The sequence below is a fragment of the Podarcis gaigeae genome, assembly GCF_964106915.1.
Source record: "Podarcis gaigeae genome assembly, chromosome: 16".
NCBI lineage: Eukaryota > Metazoa > Chordata > Lepidosauria > Squamata > Lacertidae > Podarcis > Podarcis gaigeae.
The window spans coordinates 18,431,988-18,449,543 of NC_139693.1; the positions used below are offsets into that span (position 1 = coordinate 18,431,988).

At 48.1% G+C, this 17,556-nt stretch overlaps 1 protein-coding gene across 2 annotated transcripts in view; it reads left to right on the forward strand.

The window, feature by feature from the left end:
* LMNA (lamin A/C) overlaps nt 1-17,556 on the forward strand; it is a 44,743-nt gene that overhangs the window by 22,583 nt on the left and 4,604 nt on the right. The window contains exons 2-11 of one of the 2 annotated variants that reach the window (XR_014559036.1): nt 7,969-8,125; nt 9,284-9,409; nt 9,621-9,791; nt 11,020-11,145; nt 11,452-11,672; nt 11,968-12,181; nt 13,106-13,213; nt 13,401-13,520; nt 14,552-14,647; nt 15,127-17,249. Coding sequence is in view for 1 of the 2 variants with exons in the window: in XM_083717255.1 (XP_083573381.1) it covers nt 7,969-8,125; nt 9,284-9,409; nt 9,621-9,791; nt 11,020-11,145; nt 11,452-11,672; nt 11,968-12,181; nt 13,106-13,213; nt 13,401-13,520; nt 14,552-14,647; nt 17,001-17,249 (1,588 nt within the window). In the remaining variant the exon portion in view is untranslated. The remainder of the gene's footprint in view (nt 1-7,968; nt 8,126-9,283; nt 9,410-9,620; nt 9,792-11,019; nt 11,146-11,451; nt 11,673-11,967; nt 12,182-13,105; nt 13,214-13,400; nt 13,521-14,551; nt 14,648-15,126; nt 17,250-17,556) is intronic. The other variant, XM_083717255.1, reaches the window with a different exon arrangement.

Genomic DNA, 17,556 nt, shown 5'->3' on the forward strand with positions numbered 1-17,556 from the left:
GCTCAACTTACTTTCTCTCTCTCACTCTCTCTCTCTCTCACACACACACCCACACACACCACACACACCACACCCAGAGAGAGATCCACTCAGCCTCGTTTTCTTGTGTGTGTAAAAGAAAGAAAGAAAAAAAAACAAAACTGGCATTTCGCTCAGACGGCTCGCGGCCTCCCAATGTCTGCTAAATGGTCATGGTTGGCGCGCGCAAAAGGCCGTCCGTCCCTTTGAGTCATTTCTTCCCGAGGCGTCATTGCGCGGGGGCCGGAGAGCGCCTCGAGTCCCGTTTCCCTTCCCGGCCCCGCTCGCGCCATCTGCGGCGTTGCCAGGGCCAGGCCGGCCCGACTTCCATTTGCGGACGGAGCGGCGGGGATGACTCAGCTCCGCCGGGTGGGGCCGGAACAGAGGCGTTGGCCGGGGAGTGGGAGGCGGGGAGACGATTCCAGCCAAGACTTCGCTTATTGTTCCTTTCCCTCCCTCAGTGTACTATTTAATATCGCGTTTCCTGTGCTTGATAAATTGAAGCAGGCCGCAGCTGCACGGATTGCTTGCGCATTTTGTTACAGTAACACTAAAGATTATACGCAGACGGTGTAAATATATATATTTACACGCCGCCTAGTTTTCAGCAAAAGAGCAGGGAATTATTTTTAACCCTGGCGCTTCAGGCGTCTCCTCTCGCCCTCTGAACAGATTCAGTGTGATCCGCAAGATTCGTAGTACAAGAATCTAGTCTAGTATTCTTTATTTATTTTTGGCGGTGCGGGGAAGCTTCTAGTCGTCATTAAAATTGAGACTGTTTTGCACATGTGAGGAGGGGCACCCTTTAAAGGTTAGAAACGAACAGACAAAGGAGCTTAGTTACTTGCATGAGTATATTGGCTTGTGTTGCAGGACAACAGTTTAATCTAGTTTAGTGTATCCACCATGTGTTGTGTCTGCTGTTAATGAAAATGGCATGCAACTAAAACACGTCACTAGTCTGCAGACCTCCCTTATTCCCTTTTCTGGCTTGAAAGCAAACCATGGCAAGTTGTCAAAATTCAGGCAGTGTTCTGTTGTAGCACAGGTGGAGGCATCCGAGGCTAAAGCTCTTCCTGAAGAGACTTGTGAAACTTTTAAAAGTTGCTCTCGTTTTTGGCACTGCAAAAAACCCATTTAAATTTGGGTTTGTTTCCTGCTGTGACCTCTGGGTGCAAGAGCCTTCTTTGTCTGTTTTTTTGATCAGCTGAAGATGAAGCTTCTAGCTATGAATAGATCCGTACTGCTTTTATTTGTGAGGGCTTGCTTGTTGCACATCAGATCTTTGAATTTAGCCCCCCCTTTAAACTTTCGCCTAATTCTCCACTTCCAACTCCTTAATCTTCAATGAAAACAGCAGGAAATTTTTTTTGCTTCCCTTTCTGAGGGTTCAGGGACTCCACATGCAATTGGAAATCTGGAAGGTGAGAGCCGCAAATCTCCTCTTGACTTTTTTCTGGGGCCTTTTGGGTGTGGCCCTTGCTGTACCAGTGGCAGCAAACATCTTTTATCGCCTTCAGTAGGGCCACACCCTCAATCCTGAATCCTGTCCAGCTGGCTCCGACAGAAAGCTGGTGGCGCTTGCTCACGTTTCTGTCCCACGTGGCACATCCCTGGTGGCTTGGCAGTGGTGCCCTTGGTACCGAAAAAGAATGGGTGAGTCAGAGCCACTCTGGTGGGCCTGGGTCGCAACCGCTTCTCTCCAGAAACAACAGGATCTCCCGTGCCCTGTCCCTTTCCTGCTTTTGATGGGATTCTTTTCCAGAGACACCACCAGGGATGTCAAAAGCCCAAACTCTGCCAGCGCTCCTTCCCTTTTGATTCAATTTTATGTGCTTGTTCCTGACAAGTGTTTTGTTCCAATCCACACATCCCACCCCCTCCTCCGTCGTATCTGCCGTGCCAAAAAAATGTTTGCTCATGGAATTGTGGTCCCCCTGCAGCAAAAATTCTGTTAACAGAACCTGGTGATGGTTGTCCCTCCCGTGTAACATCTGACTTTCTGGGACAGAAACAACAACAACCATCATTCATAAAGCATCAAACATTTCTAAGCACTGGCCAAAGTTTCTGCCACGCATGAACAATCTAATAGATCTGAACAACACAAAAGGAAAAAGAGTTTGGAGGGAAGAGGGGAGGAAAGCAAATTCAGGTACAGTGGTACCTCAGGTTAACTACTTAATTCGTTCTGGAGGTCCGTACTTAACCTGAAACTGTTCTTAACCTGAAGCGCTGCTTTAGCTAAATGGGCCCTCCTGCTGCTGCCGTGCTGCCGGAGCACGATTTCTGTTCTCACCCTGAAGCAAAGTTCTTAACCCAAGGTAATATTTCTGGGTTAGCGGAGTCTGTAACCTGAAGCATATGTAACCTGAAGCGTATGTAAACCAAGGTACGACTGTACTGGTTATTACAACGGTTACATAGCTGAACAATTGGAATGGCTGCTGAGGATATTTAGGAGAGGAGAAATCAAAGGGAGCCTGATTTCAGCTGATTCTACTGGAAGGGGCTTTACTGGGGGTTGTTGGGGGGCTCGAGGATGGACGTTGAAGGGCAGGAGTCCAAATGATTGTCTAGTTGGAGGGCTACTTTGAGAAGGGAGATGGCAGAGTCAGCCAGAGTGTCTCTCTAGCCCCCAGTTGCCTGTCAGTGAGTCCCCCATCTTCACGCCCGCTGTTCCTTCTGCCCCCCACCTCCTGATGGCACCATCGGTGGGCGCGATTTGGCCCAAGGGCTGTACGGTTGCTGATCCTTCCTCTGCGTTGCAGCAAAGGAGGTGCAGCTAGAATGAAGCAAAGGGCGAGGTGGACGAGGGCTCTCTGCCAAGAGCTTTGCTAGGATGCTGAGCCTTGAAGACATTTCTGTGCTAACCGGTCAGTTGGTTTTTGGCAGCAGGTCTGCTGAGTGACTGGAAGGAAACTCACTGATTGTTTGAGATTAAGCTTGGATGGTCAGTTTGGTGCCAGCTTTATAAACTTAGCCAGGAGGGAAATCTCCCCAACTCAAGAAGAACCTAAAATAGAAACTAGTAGTTTCTCCGCCCGCCTCCCTGCCTTTACAATTTGCCTCATGATTAGGAAACGAATGATTTCAGTCTCTGTGGCTAAGCTGGGGAGATGCTGTTTCCCTTTTCAGGTCTGGAGGGGAATCCACCTGTTCTGGTATAGCCACACAAAAGGAAAATGGCTGATTTTTGACTTGTGCTGGAAATGCTTTTGAAGAAATAGAACCAGGATGGCTGCAGGGGGTCCCCATTTCAGAGAACTCATCTCTTGATAGGCAAGCCGTGTAGGTTTTGATACCAATTTAGGAGAGAATACTAATCATGAGGATTAGAAATGCCTCTTCCTTTTTGCAAAATGGAGCTTAAGGTTCTCTGGCCAGGCAAAATACTTATGTGCTACAAAAACAGAGTTTGCCATGCTCAGTGGAATCTTGTCTGTGCAAAAAGTCTCGATGTCCTCTGCTGATAAGCAGTGCCTGGTGGCCTTTTGCAACCTGGTTTGTCATTTCTTTGCCTTTTTTCTTTTTTCTTAAAATAACCAAAACACCAAGCTTGAATGTTGGAGGAGAGCATTCCTCTAGAACTGCTGTTCATGCCTTATTTGTCCTAGATGCTGACCTGGAATGTTACTTATGACTAAGAGGAGGAAAATAAACAGAGGAAAGTGAACTGTTGAGAGCAAAGTTATTTTATTTAACTTCTTTAATTTCACTTTTCTTCTTGCTAGTAATGCTGTTGTCTTGAACTTTTGCTCATAAAATTGAGCTTCAAGGCCATACTAAGAAATCATATAATACAACAGACCACAGACTGTCTATAAAAGCAAGTGTAAAATAATTGGCACCTGTATGAACTTGCATTCAAATCGGGAGCCACCATGTCTCTGGGATTTCCCTTGGCTCCCGACAAATCCAGCCCGGCCTTCCTCTACGTTTTCTGACATGTGGCAAGATACATCGCCCAGCAAAAACAAATGTTGTTGGGGTATTCTGTCTTCTTGTCTCCTGCCACAATGCTTTAAAGAAATACCCAGTTTTACACTCTTAAAAGTGCTGCATTGTATTATTTTAATGTACACTCATTCTCCCCTTCTTAAAAAAAGGAGAGTCAGTTATTTAGGCATTGAAAAACTCTTCAGTAGAGGGGGCTTTGTACTGTTTCCAGCTAAACAGTGCTGTTCGGAGCCTGCTTTTGCTGGTAAAATTCAGAAAGCTGGTTTCCCTGGAAGGCAATCCAGGAGAGAAGTTGGTCTGCCCAGACCCAAGTGTACAGGGATGTGGACTTCCAGAACTAGCCTCTCCGAACTATGCTTGTATTTCATTATACCCTGCATAGAATTGTGTTCTTGCTATTATTTGTCTGGATACAAATAAATGCCTCTGTTACCCTGTTTTCTGTTGACAAGCAAGATTTCAGGTCTAGTTTTAAGGGAGGAAATTTTTACAGATCTTTGACTGTGGCTCAGTGGAAAGGGCGCACACAAGTGGGGTTTCTGACTCAGCGTATCCTCAGGATTGGGAAAGGCCCCTGGGGGATCCACTCTTTGTTGTTGCAGTAAACAGGGCTGGGCGAAATTGACTCACCTGCCCATGAACGAACCTCGCCAGCCCTGCATTTCTGCTTTTAGCTAGAGGCTCCATAGCTTGGCGAGCCCATCCTGTGCACCCTCAAATCCCTCAGGTATCCTGTTCCAAATGGTAAGGGTAACCAGTCACTGGTGAGGGGTGAGCAAATCTTCCCATTTCAATTTTATTTATGTCTTTTTAAAAGATTCATATGCCACGCTTCATTCGAGGATCACAGGGCTGTTTACAATATTAAAAACACAAAAACACACACCGTAATAATAACAACAACAACAACATACACACCCCAAGTGTAAAAGGTCATAGATTGATTAATTAGCTAAAGGCCTGGGAGACCAGGAATCTTTTTGCCTGGAGCCTAAAGGGATGTAACAAAGGTTCAAGGTGAATCTTCCTGGGTGGAGAGCATTCCACAAATGGGGAGCCACCACAGAAAAGGCCTGTTCTCATGCTGCCACCCTCCAGACCACTCTGGAAGCGGCACACAAACAAGGGTGTAGGAGGGTGATCACAGAGGTGGATGATCAAAGGGGTTATATACTCAAACCATCTTAATTCTGCCTTTTAAAATCAGGAATGTGTGTTAGATTTTTCTGTGCTCTGTTTCATGCTGGTCTTAATGCATGGTAGTTTATTTGTTGTTGCAAGTAGGTTTAGGCTACCTTGGTTTTTTTTAAAAGCAACTAATATGTTTAGTAATAATAAGCACTCTGCACATGCTCTGAGTGACTTGTGAATCCCCATAGCCTGCTGTCCTGTCAACCAAACGTTGGAGATGAGCTCAGTTGTGGAATTTGATCGCCTAAGAGGGACTCCCTTGTTCATAACATTCCAGCCAGGCAGGATGGTTCTGTCTGCAGCTCTGACTTTTCTTTAGTACACCTCCCCCCAGCCGTCATCTGTTTGGTGGGTGATGCTTTTTTAAGCAGCTGTGTTTCTGTCTCTTGGTCTTCTGTCTTCCTTGGCAGGGGAGGGGAAAGAAAGAAAATAAAGCAAAATATAATGGAATGTAAGCGAGTAATGGAAACTTGGATCTGAGCTGACGACCAACGTTTGGATTTTCTCTTGCCTCAGCCTTATTTATAGCTTTCTCCGTCTCCCTCCTTTTAATATATATATATATATATAACCCAAATAAAAAGATCTTGAGGCCCAGTTTTTCCCTCTTCTTGGAGTAGGAGTTTTCTTTATCTAGTATGCAATGGTTCCTGTGAAATTATTTGCTGGCCTTTTTAATTAGATTTGTAATCTCCCTTCACACCATCTCATATTACATTTTCTCTTCCTTCAAGGAACTAAAACCAGCTTAAATGTTTCAACACCCCCAGTTACCCTCACAACAACTGTGAGAGGTAAGCCAGGCTGACACTGTTGATTAGTCCACAAGGTCAACTAGGGAGCTTTGCGACTTAGCATTACCCATCTCTCCCTCTTAGGCCACCTGCAACAGGTTGGTGTAAAAACTTTCCTGCACCGCTTTCCCAAAGATGCTCAGGTTGTGGTGAGCTCCCAGCCAGTCAGGGAGACCCAAAACCTCCCTGTTTAGAACTGAGGAACATGAAAAGCTCCATCAAAGTGTTTAAGAGCTGTCAGCCAACCAGATTATCTGCTAATACACACCTTGATTGATTAAATTTGCATACAGTGGTACCTTGGTTCTCAAACTTAATCCGTTCCAGAAGTCCGTTCCAAAACCAAAGCGCACTTTCCCATAGAAAGTAATGCAAAATGGATTAATCTGTTCCAGACTTTTAAAAACAACCCCTAAAACAGCAATTTGACCTGAATTTTACTATCTAACAAGATGATTGATTCATAAAATGAAAGCAGTAAGCAATGTACTGCAGTCACACAATCAATCAATCAGCAGTTGAACTGGGTTCCACACAGTCACAAAAACAAAACAATAAGAGCCACAAAAACAAAAAAGCAAAATAAATAGCAAAAACACAGACCTCAGCATAACACTCAAATCGGAAGCGTAACACTCAAAACGGAGCACGTTTGGCTTCCGAATGAAGTTCTCAAACCGGAACACTTACTTGCAGTGTTTGGGTTCCAAGTTGTTTGAGTACCAAGGCATTTGAGAACCAAGGTACCACTGTATTGTCAAAACTTCTAAATACACACATTAATCTCTCTTTTTAAAGGCAGTTAAGAAAATTTGACATTTAATATGTAAGGGGCTACACCTCTGTGTTAGGAGGGAAGTCCTCCTTTAGTCTTATTTTTCTCCCCTTTATCTGTGACAGTAACACACCAGAACCAAAGTAGTCATGGAAAACTAACCTGTGCCTTCAACTTCTAAAATTGACCTTGGCAGATTAATCAACAAAAGCTTTAGTGGATTAATCTAAAATAGTCATACATATTTCTAAACACACTTGCAAGAGGATAGGGTCACAGTAGCCTACAACAGCCTTCACAATGTTTTGGACTGCAAAAGTTGTAACCTGGACACCTGGAGGGCACCTGGTTGCAGAACGCTTGTCTGTGCCGCATTGCATGTCTCCCAGTTTCCTCCCTTCCTGGGAGCGGGGGAAGGCTAAGTGGAGACATGAGGAGAGTTTATAAAACTAGGCTTGTGGCAAAAGTGGATAGAAAGAACTTCTCATAATTGGTTGTTTTAGTGAAACGTGAGGTTCAGGTGCAGAAAACGGAATTTTCTGGAAATGTGATGGCTGGTGGCTCAGAGCGCCTTCAAAGAGGGACTAGGCAACTTCACAGAGGTGGGAGACAGTGTTATTGATTGATGTTTCTTATAGAACCTCCAAATCCAGAGGTAGTCTAGATGTGGATACCAGTTGCTAAGGGTGAACAGCAGGGACAGGCTGCTGGCTCCATACCTTTGTTGGAGGTCTTCCTTAAGGGCAGGCATAGGCAAACTCAGCCCTCCAGATGTTTTGGGACTACAAATCCCATCATCCCTGGCTAACAGGACCAGCAGTCAGGGATGATGGGAATTGTAGTCTCAAAACATCTGGAGGGCTGGGTTTGCCTGTGCCTGCTTAAGAGCATCTGACAAGCTACCGTTTGAAATGGGATGCTTGAATGGATGGCTCTGTGTCCTGATCCAGCAAAGCTCAGTGTGTCTTGTCGATCTTGCAGCTTAAGAACTTTGCGTTGCATTTTCTGCTTACTGATGCATTATATTATGAAATCGTACTCATTGTAGACTGACTTACAAAGAAAACAGACAAACCATTTTATTACTTCCGTAACGGTTTTGTCATTTGCCATTTTTATAATAACAAACTGCCGGGGCTTGGTTTTGGGTTTTTTGTACCTTGGTCCTTGAAGACAAGCCTCTCTCCAGTCTGGGTTAACAGCTGTGCCTTCTTCTTTTCCTTGTTTTAGGAACACCAAGAAGGAAGGGGAGCTGCTGACTGCTCAAGCCCGCCTGAAGGACGTCGAGGCCTTGCTGAACTCCAAGGAAGCAGCACTCACCACCGCCCTGGGAGAGAAGCGCAACTTGGAGAATGAGCTCCGTGATCTGCGGGGGCAACTGGCCAAGGTGAGGACCACCAGCTCAGCAGTCTCCTTCCCTCTTCATCTTACGCTTTTCTGCAGTGGACCTTAATTTCGCCACTGGGGATGGGTGGACTTGTGAAGTTGACCCTAGATCAGGCATGGCCAAACTTGGGTCTCCATCTGTTTTGGGACTATAATTCCCATCATCCCTGACACTGGTCCTGTAAGCTAGGGATGATGGGAGTTGTAGTCCCAAAACAGCTGGAGGGCCAAGCCTGGGCCAGCTTTCTGTTCCGGCAGCTGCCAGCCAGTTTGCCTCTTAGCACACCCACATAGGGCCCGGAGGGTGACTGTTGGTTGCCTGTTAATTGACTTCAGCGTCTGACAATCAGGGTAGACTGCCTTGGGTTTTGGAGGTTCCACTTGGCTTTCATGGTTAACCGCTGCAGATAGATCTCCTGCTCTTCCACGAGTTCATCCTAACCACCTTTTAAAAAGAAAGCAATCTCACCTGGCCAATTGTGTTGTGCTTTCTTTGGTCTGCCAGCCCGTTCCATTGTTGACTTTCAGTTCTTCAGTTATGGGAGAGCAAGGAGGAAGCTGGCTCCCCCTCCCTCTCCCCACCCCATAGTGAATTGATAAACCCCTGCCTTCATCAACCCTAGTCCATAATTGTACCGGCACCCTTTTTGTGGGGGTGGGGGGAAGTGGGAAGCACTTGAGGTTAGGAAATCTATTCCATGAAGATTTAAAACAGCCAGCAGATGGCAGCACAACCTGCCATCTGGGCAAGACAGTCCTTTAAACCCAACAATACCGCTTAGATTTTAAAGCAGATTCATACTTCCAGGTGAAAGCATGTGGGGTAGACCTCCTGGCTGTCGGTGCTACTTCAGATAGATGGCCTGGCTTTGCAGAGGGAAGCTTCACCTGTGAACCATGAGAGTGTCAAGCCAGGGCTGGCCCCTATTCTTGGGCCAATGCCAACAGGCAGAGAATTCCACAGTCCTACTACACTAAAAGATTGATTTCTTACAAATGTGGAATGAGTATTATGTGGCATCTGTAACAGGGCCAGTTCCATGGATTCAAGTGCTTGGGTGGACATATATAAAGGCCGCCACCTTTCATCCCATTGACATGCTTCTCCCGTTCTCTTTTTTTTTAATACCACCCCGTCTCCCTGCCAATCTATCCACAGCTGGAAGCTGCTTTGGCTGAGGCCAAGAAGCAACTTCAGGATGAGATGCTGCGACGGGTGGATGCGGAGAACAGATTGCAGACCCTGAGGGAGGAGCTCGAGTTCCAGAAGAACATCTACAGCGAGGTGAGTGGGGCAGCCTGCAAAAAACAGCACATACCCTCACCAAACCCCTGGGCTTGCCCGCAATTCCTGTCCCTGCATTGTAAGGCTGAAGGTTGTTTGGGGAAACCCAGAAGCAGCACCCGAGCACAAGACCCCCCCCCCCCCCGCCCCTGGCTTCCAGCCATTAATAGCCTTCGTCCCCCATGACTCTTCTTTCCGCCTTCTCCTGCAGGAGCTTCGCGAGAGCAAACGCCGCCACGAGACCCGCCTGGTGGAGATCGACAACGGGCGCCAGCGGGAGTTCGAGAGCAAGCTGGCTGATGCCCTGCATGATCTGAGGGCCCAGCACGAAATGCAAATCAGGCTGTACAAGGAAGAGTTGGAGAAGACTTACGGCTCCAAGGTACCACCCTGGCCTTAAACTCCTTACCTTTGGCCAGAGAGATGGCGCCTTTTTACACTACTTTTGGTGCCAACCTATTTGTTTATTTCCTCTGGTTTGCGCTGCAGGGGCAGCCTGCTCCTAAGAGACTGTGGAGCTATTCAGGGCTGGCACACCTGTGAGGCAGTCGCCTCAGGTGGCAGATTGGGCCTCCACCTCCACCCACCTGCTCCTTTCCAGCCTCCTGGGGGCAGGCTGCAGGAGAGGGGGAGGAGAAGAAGAAGGCACCATGACAGCATTGTCTGTCTTGCCTCAAGTGGCAAAACATCCTAGGCCAGCCCTGCTTTCCCTTTTGCACCTATTATCTCTCCACCCAACCGGCCCCAACTAAAAAGCTTAGAATTAAAGTCCAGGAGTTAAAACTATTTCTCATTTAGGTCCTGTTTGGTGTAGGAAATGCGAGGAGTTCAAGTTTTTGAAGTACAGGCAATGACCCCTTTTGTGCGGGGGCTACATTACACACTGCGTGTGTCTGCTTGCTCTGCCCTTCTCTGCTTCTGCCACCTTCCTGGTTGCAGCAGTGCGCACGTGCATGGTCGCACGTCAGTCAGCCATTGCCTGCATTCAAAGGACTGCTCTTCCAATGGTCCTGGGTGGTTCTCCCCATTTTGCAGGCTGGGTGTGAGGGCTGTGAGTGGATTGCAGCAGCCCTGAAGTGTAGTCTACGGATAGTTGCATGTGTTGGATGCGGCACTGAACTTGAGAGAAGAGTGGTTTGCAACAACCCTGCATTGTGGTCTATGCACATTGGGCCATATCTAATACACTATCATAGTCACTATTTCCCCCTCTCTCTTGTACAACAATCAGGGCTGTTAAAAATTGTTTTGAAACACTGCATTGAAATACCATCACAGCTCCCAGATAGCCATTTTTTGACTGGTTTGGATTTCCAGAAGTAAAAAAAACCAGAAATCACCTCCACTTGTGGTGCAGGTTAAAGATATTAAACTGTGTTCCCAACCCACTGCAAACTAATGTCCAGTGCTGGCTGGGGGCTGATGGCAGCTGTAGTCCAAGATGGCCATGCTGCTGGGGGATGTTGGGAGTTGTGGTTCAAAGCATCCAGACGGTTGGCAAAGGCTGCTTTAGACAAAGGCAGCCCATGCCCCAGAATGTTCCTTTCTGTCCTCCTTCCTGGAACGCCCAGTTTCTTCTGTGCCTCATCGCGGCCCATCTTCCTTTTCAGCTGGATAACGCCAAGCAGTCAGCCGAGCGGAACAGCAGCATGGCGGGGGCAGCCCACGAAGAGTTGCAGCAGACTCGCATCCGCATCGACAGCCTGTCGGCGCAGCTGAGCCAGCTGCAGAAGCAGGTGAGGGATCGGGACGGGTCACAGGGACAGGCGGTCAGTGCTGTGCTCTCTGAGTGCTGTTGGCTCCCTGGATGAAACTGTGGCACTGCTGAATGCCTTTGCCCAGAGTGCTCTAAATTGAGGCTTATTCCTCCAGCTGAGTAACGGCTACATTGCACTGAAACGCTGCCCACTTAACTCTTAAGGGGTTTTGAGCGAAGCCCTTTCTGATTTCCAACCCTGTGAGGATCTAGTGAATTCCTCCATGCCCCTTGTGCCGTTGGCCTGCTCCACCTACCAGCTCCTCTCTTATGTCTCCTTCCCCAGCTCTCTGCCAAGGAAGCGAAGCTGCGTGACCTGGAGGACGCTCTTGCCCGGGAGCGCGACACCAGCCGCCGCATCCTGTCTGAAAAGGAGCGGGAGATGGCAGAAATGCGGGCTCGCATGCAGCAGCAGCTGGATGAGTACCAGGAGCTGCTGGACATCAAACTAGCCCTGGATATGGAAATCAATGCCTACCGCAAACTCCTGGAGGGAGAGGAGGAGAGGTAGGTGCAGGGCTGGGAAAGTTGACCCAGGGGGGCTGGCGTCAAAACACAGTGGTCTCCCTCGGACGGTGGCCTCCTGTTCTTTCTGTGTTGGAGGGTCCACCTGTAGGTTGAGTGGAGATTTTGGTAAATGGGTCTGCTCTTAGAAAAGAGCAGAACGAAGAGGCAGGATGCTGGATTAGATGGGCCATTGGGCTGATCCACCAGGGCTCTTAGGTTCTTAGTTTCAGCTCCTGCATGCATCTGAAGACAAGTCACCTTGACACCCTCTACTCTCTCTTCTCCCCCCGCCCAGGCTGCGTCTCTCCCCCAGCCCCACATCCCAGAAGGGGGGCACCAGGACACGCATCTCCCACTCTTCTATGCAAAGCTCTTCCAAGAAGCGGAAGCTGGAGGATGGAGAGAGCCGCACTAGCTACTCCCACCATGCCCGGACCAGCGGCCGCGTGGCTGTGGAGGAAATAGACCTGGCAGGGAAGTTTGTCCGCCTGAGGAACAAGTCAAATGAGGTGAGTTACCTTGTGGTGGGGGCGGGAGAGGGGGAGTGCCTTGCTGCTTGGCAGAAATCCTGGGGTGGTCAGGAGGAAGAGGGGCATGTTCAGCTGTCCATAAGGCAGATCTTGATGAGCTTTTCAGCCCTCGGCCGCATTCAAAATTTGCCATGTGCCAGGCGCATTTTGCGCCATTAGCATGCCCATCAGCTTAGTCTCAGTGCTGCTGTTGTAGAACTCAGGAAGGGTGGGGATAGGGCTAGAATTATTTGTCTCTGCTTGCCATTGCCTCTGGCGCCACCTGCTGTTGGGCTCCTTGTCTTCCGTCCTACCAATGGGCATCAGCTGCCACTTTTGTTTAGATTTCCTAGCATCAAACAACAAAGGAATACAGAGAATAGAACCTCATCAAGCGTCACTCTCTATAAGAAATGGAGTATATTGCACACTGAATTATCTCAATGCAACACGTACTATAACTCAGAATAACATGAGTTTAAAGAATATATAACAACAGTCTGAGATCTATCTTGAAGAGATATATACAATCTTACAGATTACTATTCAATTTGGACCGGCCTGAAGAAGGGTGTTGAAAGAGAGATTTTGTCCGAACGTTTCATTGTCGGACGACTCCTCGTACAGTTTCTCAACTGCAAGATTTAACACAGAGAATCTGTACCCTGGTCTTCAGGATATTGCATTGGAACTCTTGTACCTGGTGACATTGAATAGTAATCTGTAAGATAGTATATATCTCTTCAAGACTGATCTGAGGATATATATATATTAAAGTTCACATTATTCTGAGTTATGCAGTGGACCCTCCGGATACGAACTTAATTTGTTCCAGAGGTCCGTACAAACCCCGAAAAGTCCGCATCTAGAGGCACCGCTTCTGCAAACACTTACCATGGCCATCCCTCTTCTGTGTTTTTTTAGGACCAGTCCCTGGGAAACTGGCAGATCAAGCGCCAGAATGGAGACGAGGCCCCCATCTCCTACAGGTTCCCCCCCAAGTTCACCTTGAAGGCAGGCCAGCTGGTTACGGTGAGTAGCTGCAAGCCTCGTGCAAAGCAGAAGTGCATAATTCCCAGGACGAGGCCAGTGACTGCGTGAGGAGGAGGAGGATGGATGGATGTGGCACAGCCCCCTGGACCTCCTCCAATATGCAGCACTGTTGTATGTCGGCGTCTCCCTTGTTGACTTCTCTTCTTCCTCTCTGTCCCCATTTAAGATTTGGGCCTCTGGTGCCGGGGTGACCCACAACCCTCCCAGTGATATGGTGTGGAAAAACCAGAGCTCGTGGGGAACTGGAGACAGCTTGCGCACTGCTCTTCTCACCTCTAGTGGAGAGGTAAGGCACCCTGTGGTGGATGGTTGGGGCTGCTATTCCTCAGTGAGGCCAGAGCTGTTTCTGTTCAAAGCCCAGGACTCCATTACATTGCCCTTTGTTTATGGCTCTCACGTTCCCCTCTTCCTCCTGTTATGTCTGCGAATTTATTGGGCTGGGGGGGCAACCTTTTTCACCCAAGGGGCGCATTTCCTCATGGGGGGGGGGGTAAGCAGAGCAAAAAATGGGTGGAGCCACCGGTGTGACACATTCCTCTGTACAGTTGGCTAGGTTAAAACAACCACACGCACATCTCCCCCTGTCCTCCTCCCATCTGAGCAAAGAGGCTTTATCAGGGATCCAGTCCTGCCAGGCAAAAGAGAGCCAGTGTGGTGTAGTGGTTAAGAGCGGTGGACTCATAATCTGGTGAACCAGGTTCGCATCCCCGCTCCTCCACATGCAGCTGCTGGGTGACCTTGGGCCAGTCACACTTCTTTGAAGTCTCTCAGCCCCACTCACCTCACAGAGTGTTTGTTGTGGAGGAGGAAGGGAAAGGAGAATGTTAGCCGCTTTGAGACTCCTTCAGGTAGTGGTAAAGCAGGATATCAAATCCAAACTCCTCCTCCTCTTCTTTTCTTCTTCTCAGAGTGTGGGTGGTGAGTATGGCCTGGACAGAGTCTCAGGGCCTGGAGTGCCCCACCTCTTAATTTAAATTATGGGATACTGCTCTGGTCACTTCAACACCATCTATCTAGAGCAGGTGGCTTCCCCCAAAGAATTATGGGAACTGTAGTTTGTGAAGGGTGCTGGGAACTGTCGTTTAGCTATAGCTCCCAGTGTGGATGTGACTCCTCCGTTGACTGTTACATGCCCATTTTTTTAAAGAGGTTTAAGAGACGATGACAAATTAACTGCTCCCAAACCCCTCTTCCCAGTACCAAGACCAGGTTATTGTCCTCTCTGTCTGCCTGACAGCCTCTTTGACATAAAGCCCAGTTGAAAGATCAACGTGCCAGCAACTCACCTGACATCCTTTCTTTGTTTTCCCTCCTCAGGAAGTGGCCATGCGGAAGCTGGTGCGCACCGTGATTGTCAATGACGACGATGAAGATGATGAGGATGAAGATGGGCGCCACCACCATCACCACCATGTGAGTTTTCTGGGGTTCTCTGCTAGCAGGGGGAGCGGCTGCAGAGCAGGCATGACCCACCCTCTCATGGAAGGCTTCCATGTGCTACTGCAATGCTCCTAATAAAGGAGGGCATTAAAAGCCCACAGAAGCACGATAGGATGCTGCTCTTGCCTGGGGCTCCTGCCTCCCCCCCTTCTCTTCCTATATTTTAGCACATCCCTGTACTCTGTATTAGCTTGGTCTGTCCTGATTCCTGTGCTCCTTTGATTTGGTCTATAATTTTTGTTAGCTTTCTCTCTTACCCCAAAGTACAAAAGAAAAAAACAGCAAACCATAGGCAAACATGGTTTTTTGCACAATAGCCCACCAACAAGATGAATACAGTGCTGAAACATGCATTTCTCCTATATTTCATAGTATGACATGTACATTAATTCGGTACAAATCGTGGGGGGATATTACCAGGTGCTGAACCACATTCTCCGCTTTCCTTGCAGGTTTGAAACCCATATTTTAAACTGAAGATCCCTGGTCCAAGACTGTATTTCAGTCAGTTACACCCAATGCTGTGGAGACTGACCTTCCAATCTCTTGTCTATTAGTCAATAAAGTAAAATCAAACTGAGAAAATAGAAATGAATCCTGTTTACACCGTCCTCTCATTAATTTTAACTTATGAGACAATTTCTGTAATAGGACAAGTTGCTAAACTTTCTACAACCAATAATTTTAGAGCCCCATTTTAAAACAGCTGCATTGGTTACCTGTTCATTGCTAGGCCCAATTCAAGGTGCTCATGTTAGCACCGAAAGTCCTAAATAACTTAGGTCCCAGATACCTGGGAGACCACCTCCTTCCTTACAGACCCCTCTCTGGTGTTAAAATCAGCTGAGTTGGGCCCTCTTGCTAGTTCCACATCCCCCAGAAGTTTGGTGGTGTCCCCAGAGAGGGCCTTTTTTGTGGCAGCCCCTGAGTTTGCATGTTCAAAGTTTGCTCCCACCAGAGTTTAGAAATGTTTGCATCGCAACCATGAGCTTGGTTAGCTCTTCTTTGCTGTGCATAAGGAACACAAGCAAACTCAGGGATGGCCTCGCCTTGTACCCCAGAGATCAATTTGTTTAAAGTCTAAACTTATTATTAATTTCACCCCCAAGACTATACATAAATTTAGGGCCAAATTTCATGCTTTTAACTAAACCAATTTGAAATGCCCATTCCACACACTCAAGCATCTGAAAGATGCTAAGGATGTTTATACTTACTACTACTACTACTACTACTACTACTACTACTACTACTACTAACAATAATACTTATTAATACTTAATATTACTAATTTCCAAATGGAGACCAAACTGGGATAAAGCCAGTTTGGTCCACATGGATGTAATCATCTATAATTCGTTTTAAGCAACTGTCAAGAACAGAAGCGAAACTCTTATACTGTCTTTGCTAAGGGGGTGTGACATTTGGCGTGCCGCCTGCCCGCAACTCCCAAGCCTACCCTGAGCCATCGGGGGGAAGGGGGGAGCTGTGGTGCTTTGCCAGCGGCATTCCCCCCACCCCCTTCATTTTTACAGGTGGGGGAGGCTTGGAAGTGGCGGGCGGGCAGCACACCGAATGTCCGACATGGGCAGCTCACTCCGGCACCCAAGCGGCTATCCTGAGCCTGGGAGGGCACTCGCCCCGCCCTGCCCCATCCCCCTCGGAAGTGCATCTGCCTTGGGCAGCGCGGGCATATGCTCTGCTGCTGCAGCCACCCACAGCCAATGCAGAATTGAACCCTCCGCTCCCCTCCATCAGCTGATATCACATTGCTCTCAGTTGATGGACAGGTAGCTGAGGTATAGGGGAATTGGCCTCTTGGGCCAAATTAGACCCCCTGGTGGACCAGAGGTTCTCCACCCTTTTAATTCCTCCAATATATCACCTTCCTGCTTCTAAAGGATTGCTAAAAAGATATTAATTTGCACACTTTTTAAAATATTCCCTTTCAAATCTCCCCCATCCATAGGGTTAATTCCACCTCTTTAAAACTTTCTAAATATTTGCTGCAAAATTTTCAATTGCACACTGTTAGGCACATACGCAGATCCCAAATCATAACCTAGTGCATGGCTTTTGCTTTTTCCCTTCAGAAGAATAAATAAAACATCCGTTGCTATCCTTCAAAACTTTTTTTCCACTTCTAATCGAAAGTTTCGGTGATTCTGTCTCTGCGTTGGAGATGGGGAAGCTGTGGCACTCCTGACAGTGGACTGCAACCACCATCCTGCCTGGAGCCAAGCGTCTCATCAGCCCCAGGCAGGCAGATTGGTTCCCCATCCCTGTTCTCTGTGTGGTTCAGCTTCTGATCTTCCTCCTCCTCTAGAGCCACTGCAGCGGCTCTGGCGACCCAGGCGAGTACAACCTGCGTTCCCGCACTGTGCTTTGCGGCACCTGCGGGCAGCCGGCAGACAAGGGGGCCAGTACCACCAACGCTGCGACCAGCACCCTGTCCTCTGGCTCTTCCTCTTCCAGCCTCACCATCACACGCAGCTACCGTACCGGAGGCAGCAGCCTTGGGGAGAACCTGCTCCCCCGGACCTACATCCTGGGCAATTCCAGCCCACGCCAGCAGGTCAGTGGGTTGAGCTTTTGGGGGCCAGAGTTTAGGGGAATTCAGCAGGGAGGGAGTCCCATCATTAACTGTAGCATCCGTTGTGGCATCGTCAACTGTTAATGTCTGGGGACCCTTGAAAACACACCAGGTGTGAAATAACATTCCCCAAATGCTTCCAGCAAGACCTTAGCAGAACAGCAAAAAAAGAGTAAGCATTGGGCACAGCCCAACTCGCTGTGGACCCATGGAAGTTAACAGGCATGGCTCTCTTAGGCCCATCAATTTCAGTGGGTTTACTCTGAGTAGAACATAGTTCGCTGCAACC